The 14,280-nt window shown below is 31.7% G+C and overlaps 1 protein-coding gene across 4 annotated transcripts in view; it reads right to left on the bottom strand.

Annotated features, from left to right (window-relative positions):
- Positions 1-7,999, bottom strand: part of Tango6 (transport and golgi organization 6) — a 41,713-nt gene extending 33,714 nt beyond the window's left edge. For all 4 annotated transcript variants that reach the window (XM_075356099.1, XM_075356100.1, XM_075356102.1 and 1 more), the window contains exons 1-3: positions 7,825-7,999; positions 6,257-6,383; positions 4,190-4,433 (exon numbers count right to left, since the gene is read on the bottom strand). In XM_075356099.1, the coding sequence (XP_075212214.1) occupies positions 4,190-4,433; positions 6,257-6,383; positions 7,825-7,891 (438 nt within the window). In that variant the 5' untranslated portion in view covers positions 7,892-7,999. The remainder of the gene's footprint in view (positions 1-4,189; positions 4,434-6,256; positions 6,384-7,824) is intronic.
- Between the last annotated feature and the right edge of the window lie 6,281 nt (positions 8,000-14,280).

The raw sequence follows: 14,280 nt of genomic DNA, 5'->3' as shown, positions 1-14,280 counted from the left end.
TTGAACACACGTGTGATAGTTGTTACACTCACCCCAACTGAACAAACAAGGAGCTCCACTGTTATTCCACCAAAGCCCAGGGGGGCTCACCTCTGCCTAAGCTAAAAATAGCCTGATGCACCTCAGCCTCAGCAATCCCAAAAGATAATGCATCTCTGCGAAACAGAGCGACCTCATGCCACACCTGCAGATGGTATGAGGTTTCCCCAGCTTCATTGTCATCGGGCAGTAAATTGTTAAGCAGTCTCCATAAAATTTCAGATACATCTGATATTATGCCATGCCAGGTCGAGCTAGTAGACAGAAGAATGTCCTTTTTATATTTGTGTCCTAAAACCCTGTACACAACACCCTGTTTGCTCCCTTGTTCACTCGCACAGAAACGCCAAGAATCCTTCTTCACTGTTTGGAGCTTATGGAAATAATGAGATCTTTTATCTTTATACTCTGCAACAAGGACTGCCTGCTGTTTAGGATCACCCACATGCTGAGACGCTCTTCATAAATGACAGACAGCCCTACTAATTCCCTACTCTTCCATGGTGTGTGAGCCTTTCTTGACAAGAACTATGGGGAACTGAATGTTCAGCAGCATCAATGAAAGCTACTGACAATCTGTCTGCCACATCTTCTAAACCCAATGTCTCCAAACTTTGATCAAGAACATGATGTCTGGCCGACAGAAAATCAATGAATTTCCTCCAGTCTTGCTTGTGCAGATGACCCTACTGAACTGGAATATTACATTAGTAGTGCTCATTCAAGCCACCAACAATCAATTCATAAACAATCAATTGATGATAGCTTGAGCAATTATCAACCACCTTCTAGTCAACACTGGCAGGAATAAACCTACCAACGGCAACATCATTGTTTGATCCACTAAAAAACCAATGCCCATCTACCATACCTGTGTAGGTGGGCAACTCACCAGGCAAATTAAATACCTGCACATCATGCAGGGCTAAAAAGCCCTCAATTAATTCACTACCATCATCAGTGAAACCACTATGCCACAATAGTTACTTAGGGTTAACATCCGCATCAATAAGGATAGGACTATGACCAGAGAATCTGAGAATTTGATCTGACCTCAAGACAACAATCAGCAGGAACCTCTGTATTGAAAATATGAACTTGCAACATACAGATGCTATTTCTGAATATCTACATGAACAACAACGTGATGACTATCTGAGAGCTGTCATAAGAAACCACAATCAAATTCCCTTCTGCATACAACAGCAAACATACTGTCAGAACCGGAATAGAATCATTTCCAATGAGAAAAATCTGACAGATCACCACACACAACATGTGGAAGCTGCAGAACCACATCCAAACCTCTACGCAGAACAACCTCACTGAACTCAATCTGAACAATGTAAGTACCCTGTGTATTTAAATGCCCAAATTTAACCATTTAAAGCTAAAGAATTAATGTATATATCGACAGTCATCCGATAAAAACCATAATCCTTTCTATTCACAGAGTGCTAGGAATTCTTATTAGCATGTTTGCAATTCACACAAGTCAGACCCTCTGACTTCTTAAGACACTCATCTTGTTTATGTCCCTCCTCACCACAATGTGCACACACTGCCACCAGTTATTACAGAACTTCGCTCTGTATCCATACTGGCAGGACTTGAAACAACGCTGGACATCTAAGTAATCCTTAACCTTAATGAAGAAAAGTCAACAAAAGATCTGCCTTCTGCAATGAAGCATTTCCAGAGATTAGGACTCACCTCAAACACACCATGGTAGCACTCTGCCTCACGCCTACCTGTTTTAAATAGCAATCAACAATTGGACTTGATGTATGCCTCTGTCATCCAACTATTTTGCTCTTGTACGAGAATCATCAACTCCTCCTCATATAAACGTTGAACTGTCATAAACTATGACCCTCAGATGCCTCCTCCGTTTGGGGTTTACTTTCATGTGGGATTTACTGACTTCAAGGGAGTCTGAGATAACATTGATTGTCTGCTTGTCATCAGCAGCAACAACTAACCCCGTTTTCCTTTCACGTATATTATGAATTTTCAGGCTCAACCTCTTTTGACAAAGGATGATCTGAAATTCATCGTCCATCTCCTTACTTGTCTTAGCTATTAACCCCCCCTCTTTTAAGTTGACAAAAACAACTTCCAGTTGCTAACTAGTCAGACTGGCCTCTCATTTCTCTCTCAACACCTCAGCATAAGGCTTATGCTGAGGCATTACCGCAGGAACTGAACCTTTTCTTTAACCAACACCTCCCTAATTTCTGCAGGCCTAACAGCTAAGGTCTCATATCCTTCAGCTAGGACAATGATAATTGATTTAAAACCTTTAAATCCAGAAATAGCCATTTTTCAAGAACCAATTAAACCACATTTGGGATTGTCCAAAAATTATATCAGTGAGCCATATCATTCATTCAACTCTCTCAAGAGCGGAGCTGAACTACCTTCACATCCAATCAAAGTTACATACAAGATTGTCCTTTTTAGCCCAGGTAAAAACACTTGACACTCAAGCCCTCAGCTCATCCTCTCCCAAGGTGGACGAATCATCAATCCACACCCCAGCCAATACTTCATCAGCAGGAGTGGATTGTTTATCTCACCTAGGCTTACCCTGCTTTTCCTTACCACATATTATCAATTGATCACCTAATAAATGATATAAACAAAGATAAAAGAAACATAGAGTTATTTTTAATCGCAAACAAGACCGCCTAATCAGAGCACAATGTAAACAACACACCAATCGAGATACAGCAATATGGCCGCCACAAAACAAAACAACCAATCATAATGAGTCAATATGCCTGTTGCCTATGTAAATAAATTACGCTCTTGAATGATAAACAACTATATGTAAAATTACACTAATTTTAAATTAATGACCAATAAACAACACTAATCAAAAACTACACTCCTAATAAAACACTATACCAAAGAAAACCAACCAAAAGAGGTGAAATTCAATAAAGAACCACTAAATAGTCTATGGCCAAGATAGCCTAGGCTACCCACGCTACCAAATAAACAAAAACAATAAATAAGTAACACTGAAATAACACCCAGAATATTGATATAACAAACAACTAAAGCCTTCTAACTTTAGTAAAAACAAAACTCACAAATAAAATATTACAATTCCACATAAACAAAATTGTATGGTTGGATCACTCAAACATTGTCCTCCACTACCAAATTTAGCAATTGAAAAGAATTTCCAAATATGCAGACTGAAGTTAAAACGGTAATAAAATTGAATCCAAAGCAATCTTTCCTTCCATCTATTTCTATCAGGTAATTTTTAAGTACAAAAAAATTCCAAATATAATGAATTATTATGTATCCATCTGTTTGTCAATCTATATCATAATTCTAATAGCCTGAACAATTCTTATGAAATTACCTTTAAGTATTATTCTGTGAACATCTTGAACAATTTTTACAAGTACATGTGAAATATTTCTTCAGTTAATGAAAATCGCTTATATTACCTTCTATCATAGTTTCAATGGCTGACTGGATTGAGGTGCATGTTTGAAGCACGTATTTCAGATATGAAACTGCCATATAAGCCTGATTAATTTTTAATTAGTTGTTTTCTATTAATAATTGAGCCTATTATTTTTTATTTCAATATGTATCTTTTAGTTAATGGATGTTCAGATTTATTTTACATACACTTAACTACGCTGGAAGACTAAAGTTTCCATACTTCTCAAGAAATGCATTTTAAAAAAAAAAAACTACAATGTAATAAAATCGTAAGTGTAAATATAATTCTCAATAAACACTTCTAGATATTTTAGTTTATTTGGAACTATTTCTGTAACATTTATGTGTATATAACTAACAACAGTATTTAAACGAGTTTAATGTATGCTTACTTAAATTAAATATAAATATATATAAATTTTTATATATTTAAATGTAAGGTGGATAAATGGTTTTGAAATACGCACAAGTAAAAATTTGTACTTCATGCCATTAAAAGGATCAGTGACTTAAATATACAAAGTCATAAACAATGCATACTTACCACAATAATATTTTGAACAAATTTTTACTACTGTTCAAAAGAAATTCCACTGTAAATAAAATTAAAAACAAAAATTCTATTTATGTAATAAACAAACTACTATATGTATACATTACAATTACTACTGATAATACTTACATCAATATCACTAACAGAAGAAGTATAAATACAATTCTTAAACAGTGAAGCATTTGGGCAACGCTGTTCAATTCCCAATCCAACACCGGGTAATAGGTAAGGTAATAAACCAATAGAAATAATAAACTCAAAAATATTTTGCACAGATTTTTGTTGTGAAATACTTAGAAGTTCATTTTCATCATTTTGTAAATGTTTTTTCAATAGCAGTAAAACATTCAGACAAATACACACATATTTCCAACTGAAAAAAACCACAGAAAAATTAAGTTTTTAATAAAATTACAAACACATCTACTCTCCTAATTAGGCTTCTTTTTAAGCAGATATTGAAAATTATGAATTGGAAGGCTCCATACATCTAGTGCAGCATTATTGATTGAGGGTCCATCGGAAGCTGAATTTCTTACATTAAGGAGTTAGAGTATCTATAGCCTACTACATCACTAGGTATAAATTACAACCCAATAAGAGAATGGAGTAAGCAATAAAAATAAACATAGGACAATTAAATTGATGGAAGAAAACAACAAAGAGGATTTAGTGATAAGAAAAAATAGAAAAGGAGAAAAAATTATAGATATTTAGGGACTATGGTAACAGAGGACTGGAAGAAAGTAATGGAAATAAAAGGAAAAGTAAGGATGGCAAAGGAACCCTTCTGTAAAAAGAGAAAATTACTATGTAGTAAAAGTCTGGAATTAAGAGTTATAGAAGATATTAGCCAAATGCTCTGTATAGACAGTGTTGATGTATAGAAGAGAAGTATGGATGATGAGGAAGAGGGAGAGGAACTGGATGAGTTTTTTGAGATGTGGGGATGGAGAAAAGATGGATAGATAAAGTGCAGAATGAGGAAATAATGAACTGAATTAAAGAAGAACACTTAAACAGGAAGTACACAAAAAAAAAGGAGGCTAGTTAGGATATGTGCTAGAAGAAGTGGGGATCTTGAGAATTACAATAGAAGGGTCAGTAGATGGAGAAAGGAAATGAGGAGGAAGAAGATGGATGAAGTTGATAGAGGTCAGATTGGCAATTAACAAGGGTATGAATAAGAAGGCTTGGGACAGAAATGGATGGAAGTGGTAGCATAAGGAGACTGCTGTCAGACAGAACACCAGATGATGATTATAAGGAGAAAGGTGGTCGGGAACAAATACTGAGGAGTAGTAAGGTATAATATAAAAAATATAAGCATTCTGACCTGGTTTCAAACTATTTACCTCTTGCACTAAAGGTAAATGGGTATTGTTCTTCTAGAGAATGTTTCAGAACTAATTATGCAATACCTTCTTCAAAGCATGGTTAGGAAATACCTCTAATTATGTAGTAGAACAATTTATCTGATTTATCCTGCAATGGTTGTTTAACTTTTTTTCTTCAAATTTAGTTTATTTTAAATTTCAAACAGATCAAAAACAATGAAAGCTTGGTTCTTTTAACACAAAATAAAGTACAAATTGTGCTACAATTTGTACTTTATTTGTGTTTTAATTTGTATTTAATGTTGATTCTGGTTATGAGTGGTGCCTGTTTGTGTTTATGGATGTATTAGTATTTATGGATGAATCTACATCATCAGTCCACAACAGTATATCATACTAATCTTATTAGTTTAATTTATATACCTACAGCAAGTTGTGATTATCAGTGTGTAATCTTTTGTATTTTATTTTTATGTTGAAACAAACGCAATTAATAAAGATATTTTTCTAAGTAAAGAGATTAATGTCTTGTGTAAGGAAAAGCGCAAAACAAAATTGAAATATATATTATTAGAATAATTTTTACCAATTTCTTCACCAGAGTAGAGGTAGAAAATTTTTTAACATTTATACAGATGATCAGGACTACTGGCTTAGTGTTAGATGTTGGCTGTATAAATGCTAATAAAAACAACTGTATCATAATACATGGTTATAAAAGTATACTATTATATCATAGTTTACATAGAAAAGTAATAATTACCATTTAAAAACACCAGATATCATCAAACCAGTCAACATGTAATTTACAAAATATTATTATTGTTATTCATGACAATATCGCTATACACTGACTTACCAAATATCATCACTGTTATTTATATGTATATTTCTAAGATGAGACAATTCATCAACAAGACTTGGATTTAAACTTGATATTTCTTGTATATTAATCCTCAGTGCTTCACTAAGATCTTTAGATTTTCCTAAAATAAGAGACAGCATTTTGTTTAAAAAATGTAATTAAATAATTTAATTTAAAATAACAATATAGTTAAATTGAAATTAAGAAATCAAATTTTATATACACATGTGTACGTGCGCACACACACACACACAATCATTATTGGTAATACTAACACCAACACCGCTAACAGAAGAATCTATATAAACAAAAAGACTAACTACAAGAAAAACTACACATTGGAAAAATAATGGTCAAGGAAGCCAATAATTTGAATTAATATTCAAAAACAAATTAAAGAAAATCAATTGTTTTGATTTTAAGAATAGTTTACTTTGAATAACCTTTCTGTCAAAAAGGGCTAACTGAACATCACTAGACTAAGGAGAAGAAGATTAATGCATACTTTAATGTTACAGTGATCGTAGTAGATAGGTTGGGTTTTGTAATGCATATTAGTAACATTTTACCAGTTACATAAAAATTCTAAAGCATATTTATATTATATTATATTTTATAAACATCTTAAAACTTTATAAATATTGCTTTCAGTACTAATACTATTCCAGTAAGCAGATAATAATAACAGTGAACTGTTCAGAGTCTCAAGGTTTAACAGCATATTTCTGATAGTTCTGGGATAATGTTTTATCTTCATGGATTATAACCACTAATAAATAATATAAAAACATAAAATGAAATTCATGAAAGCAAGTTTTTTTTATATTCCTTCAACAACATATAGAACACATCTTCACAGAGTTGGAATTTAGCATTTTAAAGCAATTTTTATTAATTGATCAAAAAATTAAAGTATCAACTGCCGCGCAAAATTGGAATTCTTTAAAATCAAGCTCATATCAGTTACAAATCATTAAAATTCTGATTACAGATACAGTTCTGTCCTTTATTAAGTGTTCTATGAATTGTCCTGCTGTGTATTAATTAAACTTCACTTTTTTTTATTAAATCAAAATAATCTTCATAGGAAACATCACAACCAAAGTACTTGCAATGGCTGACTTACAATACATGACATTAAGTAAAATCTTTGATTTTAGAGGATATTCTCCTTTAAAAATCATCACTTTTATCTTACTTAAAACAATGATATTGTACACCTTAATTTTTTTTGATAGAGACTATAAATTATTCTTTCAATAATTCTAAGTTCTACAATGTAATATAAAATCATTGCAATCACTTTCATTAATCATCCAGTAAATTAAAAATCTATAATTAAATTCATTTTGAATTAAACAGTTTAAATTACACAACTTTTCAGAAATGCTTAAAAGATAGATTAGAATTACACCTAAATATATTCAAAAACTTGAATATATGAAAAATAGTAATGTAATAATGTTAAACAAAATCGTTTAAAACTTCAGTTAAAAAAAAATTTTGGTCCGCCGTATTATGAAACTTAACCTAACATTGATAAAAACAATAACATAACTTACCTTGTGTACTAGGTTTTATTAAAACGTTTATGGCATTCAGCACTTGTTTGATATTTGGTTCTTCCATTTTAATGAAATAATTACACTTTTTAACGTTTAATAAAACTTATCTACTTATTCAAAATTAAACAGAACCTTTCAAAACAAGACTTACAAGAATTATGATTCCGTCATAATTATCGCCATTCTGTTCTGTTACCTCCTAGCGGGAACTTCTTGAAATTAATTTTCCGACCGCTTAAAATTAATTAATTTTTACACGACTGCTCAAAAAGGAATGTTATGTAAGTACGTATATATGTTACACCGTATCAGTTAAACGGCTGAACCGATCTAGATTATGACCCTGCGTGGGAATCCTTACGTTATCTGGAGATCATAATATATCTATATTGGATATGTATTGGATATTTGCCGATTGAAGCAAAAGTTTTACTGACATGAATTAATGAATGTGAAATGTGAGCTTCAATCAATCAATGAAAACATTACAAAAACAATAGAATTAAATTTCCGTTAAATAAAACGAAATAGTATTAAAGAAAGTTAAAAAATTTCTGTTTAATAATAGTGGAACTTAATATTAATGGAATTTCTGTTCAATAACCTGGGGGAACTGCGTGTGAGGCTAGATTGGTGAGGTGATGCGAGCACCTCGTGCGAAGGTATACCAATCATCACCCTCAACTGGTAACAAACAAACTGCCCCTGAGGGGCTGTTTTCGGAGATTCAATAGGGTATTCTTATAATATCTTTGCAACCCACTGGGTTGATCTAGTGGTGAACGCGTGTTTCCAAATCAGCTGATTAGGAAGTCGAGAGTTCTAACGTTCAAGTTTTAGTAAAGCCAGTTATTTTTGCACGGATTTGAATATTAGATCGTGGATACCAGTGTTCTTTGGTGGTTGGGTTTCAATTAACCACACATCTCAGGAGTGGTTGAACTGAGAATATACAAGACTACACTTCATTTACACTCATACATATCATCCTCTGAAGTATTATTAGAACGGATGCTAAACAGGAAAAAGAAAGATAATATCTTTGCAAACAATCGTCCGATTTTCAAAATTCAAACGGGGTATTTGTTAGTATAATATAAAATCAGGGTGGAATCAGACCAGAGCAAAATTTAAGTGATATACTCAGAAATGGATCTTATTTCATTTTCCATAGCATATGTATGTATTGTTTACAATCTATTTCTAGAAATTAATGTAAAAACATATTCTTAAATAAAACTGTATCCATAGATTTAGTGACTACAAAAAAAAGTAATTCAGCAAATTATAATAATAATTATATTTATACCGATTTAAATGATGTTCTGTGTGGCACAGTAGTTTTTATTAATATATATTCTTACAAATATAAAACTAAATCATAAAATATAAATCTCTGAATTATTGTTATTAATTATTACATGACTCTAAAAAGGAGAGTAATGTATTTAGGGTATATGTATGTATGTATGTTCCACCGTATCATCTGAATGATGTATGACCGAATTAGATGAATGATCTCACGTTGGAATCCTTATGTCACCAGGAGTGTCATAGGCTACATATGTGTTTAAATAAATTGAAAAAAATCGGGTGGGGCTGTATCAGGGTGCATGAGCATTGGCTTGACATGAAATGTTACAGACCTTGGATAAAGTTCCTCCGAGCTACAGACCGATCAACTTATCTGTAGAGGTAAATGTAGATTTAAATGAGAGAGCCAATATCGTATTTTACTTTGAACAAAACTTAAAGTCTCCAATGGAAAATTTTAGTTCCTTCATTTGGGCAACGCTACAGATAAATTGAGTTGGTCTGTATGTCAGCGAGTCACTTTTAGTGTATTAGATTGAAATAAAAATAAGACATTGACTGTGTACTAAAATTAATTTTAACATAAAACAGACACTAAATGGTACATGATACTTATTTCGACTAAATTCGATGACAATTTTGTTCAACATTGGTCTGTGATATGAGAAGTAAGAGATACAAGGCATAATAAGCAGTGGTAGAGGTGCTCGTGCCATCAGCATCATTCACTCATTCACTGAGCGCACCGTGCCAGCTTTGCGACGCTCCAGAAACAGTCTCGCTCGCTCAGCACCAGACATTGGGGTACCTGTGCGTGGCCCATAACCTCCCTTTTCCAACGATATGCATAATTTATATTTCTGGAGGCTTTTGTGCGGGATGAGGCTGATATATTGAATTTTTATACTTTTTTATGTTTACTTTAATTTTTTACACATAAATTGTTAAGTCTCATGTATTCATCTTCTCTTTATAGATTGTAATCAAATATACTAACAGTATCATCTTTTTTATTTAAAAATATATATAAACTTGTTTACTATTTAACTGCCCTAGTTATCAGCTGATAATTATTTATAATGTTTATAATGTATTATTGTAAAATTTTTTAATTTTATATGCAACACGTACACTACACGAACAGTAACATCATAAAAATTATTTTCATATACAGACATGTACACAACATTATTACTTATTAAAGGATGTAACTGAAGTATAACTAAATATTGTTTTATTCATTAAAGATGAACCAGCTACATTAATTTAAATTAGTACACCAAGTTGGTTATTCGTTCAACATAAATATTGTCCAAAAACACTTATTTTTATTTAAATTGATCTATCTCGATAAACTCTAAACACATACACACAAATAACCATACTATCACGTCTAATTCATGAGCTACACTGAATGGAAATGAGCAAGAGTGCCAGTTTTGGCTGATCTGCACTGTGCCCCCTCCCCTTCAAACCTGCTAACCAGTGATGCAAACTCAAAGTCGTATCGGTGAGCTGACCATTATAAAATGACACTGTATTTATGTCTCTGAGACTAATAGTTAGGGAGTTATTAAGATAGGAAATGGTTAGATAAATGAATGCCAGACAAAATGGTTAGATAAATGAATTTATAATGATTTTGTGCAATTAATAAAGACAATAAACCAACACTATGTAGATATAGCAAAAAAACAAAAAAAATGAATATATCTGAAATATAAATCTCTTAATAAAACAAAGAAAACTTAGCAAAAAGAATGCATAATAGAGAGCTTCGTAATATGATGTATAAACCTAACAACCAAATTACATATTGTTATGTAATGATTTATTTAATAGATTTTATTAATAAACTATTTTTATTTTTGTAAACTCTTATTTCTGTAATAGTTTCTTATTATTATTAATGATTAAAGGATATAGAAAATAAAATATGATCAGTCTTTATATTTATAGTTAGGAGAATAAAAAATATTTAAAAAACTATTTTTGGACCATTTAAGGATATGAATAAAAAAAAATATCTATTGTACCTGACCATGTTATAAAATAAACACACTGTAAACATCATAGAAAAAAATATTAATATTTTAGAAGTAAATAATAATATAAATGAAACAGTACAATTTAAAAGAGTATTTATACATTTAAAAGTAAATTCAATTTGATTATTTTTGTTTAAGTTAGCTGAGGGGGAATTTTTAATTTTTACATACTGCTTTACTGTTCATAAGAAGTACTATCAATCGTACCACTACATTATACATTAAATTAATATCTACTAAATTATTGTTATTATTATTCAAATATATATCAAATATCTTTCAACAATATCTATCAGGTATATAAAATTTAATTAAAAAAAAAAAAATTAATAAATAAAAATAAATATAAATATATGTATGTATAGATATATTTATTAAAATATATAAATATTTATTATTATAACTTTTTTTTTTGTTTTCTGGAAGGGGATGAAAAAGCTCTGTGAGCTGCTGCCTGACCTGCTCTGATGGCAGTGTGGGGCTGTCACCCACTAATAAGCCTCCCCCTCCAGTTATGCAGGGGCCAGAACTAATCCCTATGGCATGTACTCTGCCTGTGTGTGATCACCCGGGGGCTCTCTTCTATCCAATTCAAAACGACCCCGTGGCGTCCCCTGGGGACGATTGATGGTTGGCAACTCCAGGGAACCCTCACCGTCTGCTTTCAGAGGCTAGCACCATGATCAATTGTCCTCAGAGTCTTTCCCTCAGTTCATCTGTTGATCCATATTCTGTACAATTCTTTCCTCATGCGCCTTTTCACGTATCATGGTGGAGACCACTGTCAATACTTTATCCCACTTGACCTTGCTGCTAGGGATTACGCTTATTATATTGCTTGCATCCACTATTTGTTACTTCACCAGTCCGACTCTCAAATCTCGCCATCTTGGGCAGGAGAACACCACATGTTCTGCGGTGTCATGTTTCTCACAATCATGATATTGGTTCGTGATGCTCCTACCCATCTATTGTAAGTAATCACGAAAACACCTGTGGCCAGACAGGAATTGGGTAAACTCAAAGTTCATGTCTCCATGGTTCCTCTCTGCCCAACTTCTGACATTTCCAATGAGATGTTAAAGAAAAGAAAAGAAAAGAAGAAAAGAACGTTGGTTCAGGGCTTCTTTTAAAATGTATCCTTTAGTTATAGATTTTAGTCAGTGAGTTTCAGTTATGCAGCTGCTAGTTTCAGTCATGTGCCAGCATATACAGTAATGGTTGTGTTCCACTAAACAGTTTCAAGAATTTGATAAGCCTCTAATTATTGAACCTTCAATCATCATTTGACTCAGCATCCAAAAAGTATATATCAATTATTTCTTAATATCTTTTTAAATATAAGTTTAATTCTCCTTAAGATTTAGTAATAATCATTTTAATCAGAACAATAAATGTATTATGCATACTAATTTGTATTTCGTTTTGTGGTATCAAACTGCTAACAACTATTTTAATTTTTTTTTATAATTTGACAAATCAAACATAGTTCACAACCTAATTTGATTAGAGAGAATACATTTTGCAAAGTGTTATGAAATATTAAAATTTAATTTCATCACACAAATACACACACACACACACACACACACACACACACACACACACACACACACACACACACACACACACACACACACACACACACACACACACACACACACACACACACACACACACACACACACACACATACACACACACACACACGCACACACACACACACACACACACACACACACACACCATTTTTAAATATTCTGACATATTAAAGAACTGATAAAGGAGTACTTCCAAAGATATCGACTGATCTTCAGAAGGTAAGTGAGTTATTTATAACTTCTGCAAAACTAGAAAGGTATGTTACAAGAATACATCCTTGAATCGCACAATAAAAAGCTACAGGATAGGACTTTGCTTTTTGAATCTGCTTTTCAGTGAAAATGGACCTTTCTTTTCACCTTGAAAAATCATATCCAGCAATGTCTACTTTAAAGACCTTAAAGAGGCAATAACAGATTTGAAGTAAAAAATTGGCGATAGGAGTAACAATCTATGAAGAATAAATAAGTCTTAAGACGAAAGAATTTAATAATGATTTAGATGAAATACTGAATGGTATGAATTAATCTAAAAGTTTAGTTTAAAAATTAATTAAAGGCAAAAAAAGGTGATTAAATAAAAAGACAACAAGGAGTTGAATTATTATGATTGGAGAACTTTATTAATCAGAAAGAAAGTAATTTTGCTATTTAGGGCGTAAAAATGTAAAGGATATCCCTGAAATTATAAAGACATTAAAAATAAAGAAGAATTAAGAAAGAGAGTCTTTAAGTAAAAAGAAATCTGACTTAGACATAAATTCATCATTTAAATATTAATTTTTTTAAATAATATATTTGTATTGAGTGTAGCAATCTATATAGCAAAACTTGGAGAATTAAAAAACCAGAAAGGAAAAGACTAGGAGCTTTAAAAGTGGTTTAATAGGAAAATTTTATAAATTAGTTGAGTTGATAAAGTATAAAATGAGTAGTTTTAGGAGGAATCTAAGGAAAAAGAAGCCACAGGGAATTCTGACAAGAAGAAGAATTAGGTTGATTGTTAGATATCTAGCTGCTTACACAACCAGAATTAGTTTAAAAAAATTACTGGTTTATTTCTGATTATCTGTTTTACTAGTCAGTAAAATTATCTATTTCTAACTTATTTTGCCGCCAGAAATTAAAAAATAATTGCAAAAAGTCTGTAACATATAACTTTTTTCTTATCAGCAATACTGTGTCTTAAAAAAATTTTTTTAAACTAGAACTGTGTTTTATTAAGAATTTTTTAATTTATCATGAAATAAGATATTATTCAGATATATAACATATGTAAAAAGAAATAGCCTTTTAAAAGGAGATCAACAGAAGATTGTTAACATGTCCTAAATCACAATAACATATTTTTTATTTTCTAATTTTATGTACAATAAAATTTTATTTTTTACAAACCAATAATTGTACCCATCATTTTCAGATCCTATCTGAAAATATGATATTAGATCTCCATGGTCTTAATAACCTAGTGGAATCTTTCTCCTTGCACA

The sequence above is a fragment of the Lycorma delicatula genome, chromosome 2, assembly GCF_047948215.1.
Source record: "Lycorma delicatula isolate Av1 chromosome 2, ASM4794821v1, whole genome shotgun sequence".
Lineage (NCBI taxonomy): Eukaryota > Metazoa > Arthropoda > Insecta > Hemiptera > Fulgoridae > Lycorma > Lycorma delicatula.
The sequence above is the reverse complement of the archived record's forward strand: the minus strand, read 5'-3'. Positions and strand labels throughout refer to the sequence as shown.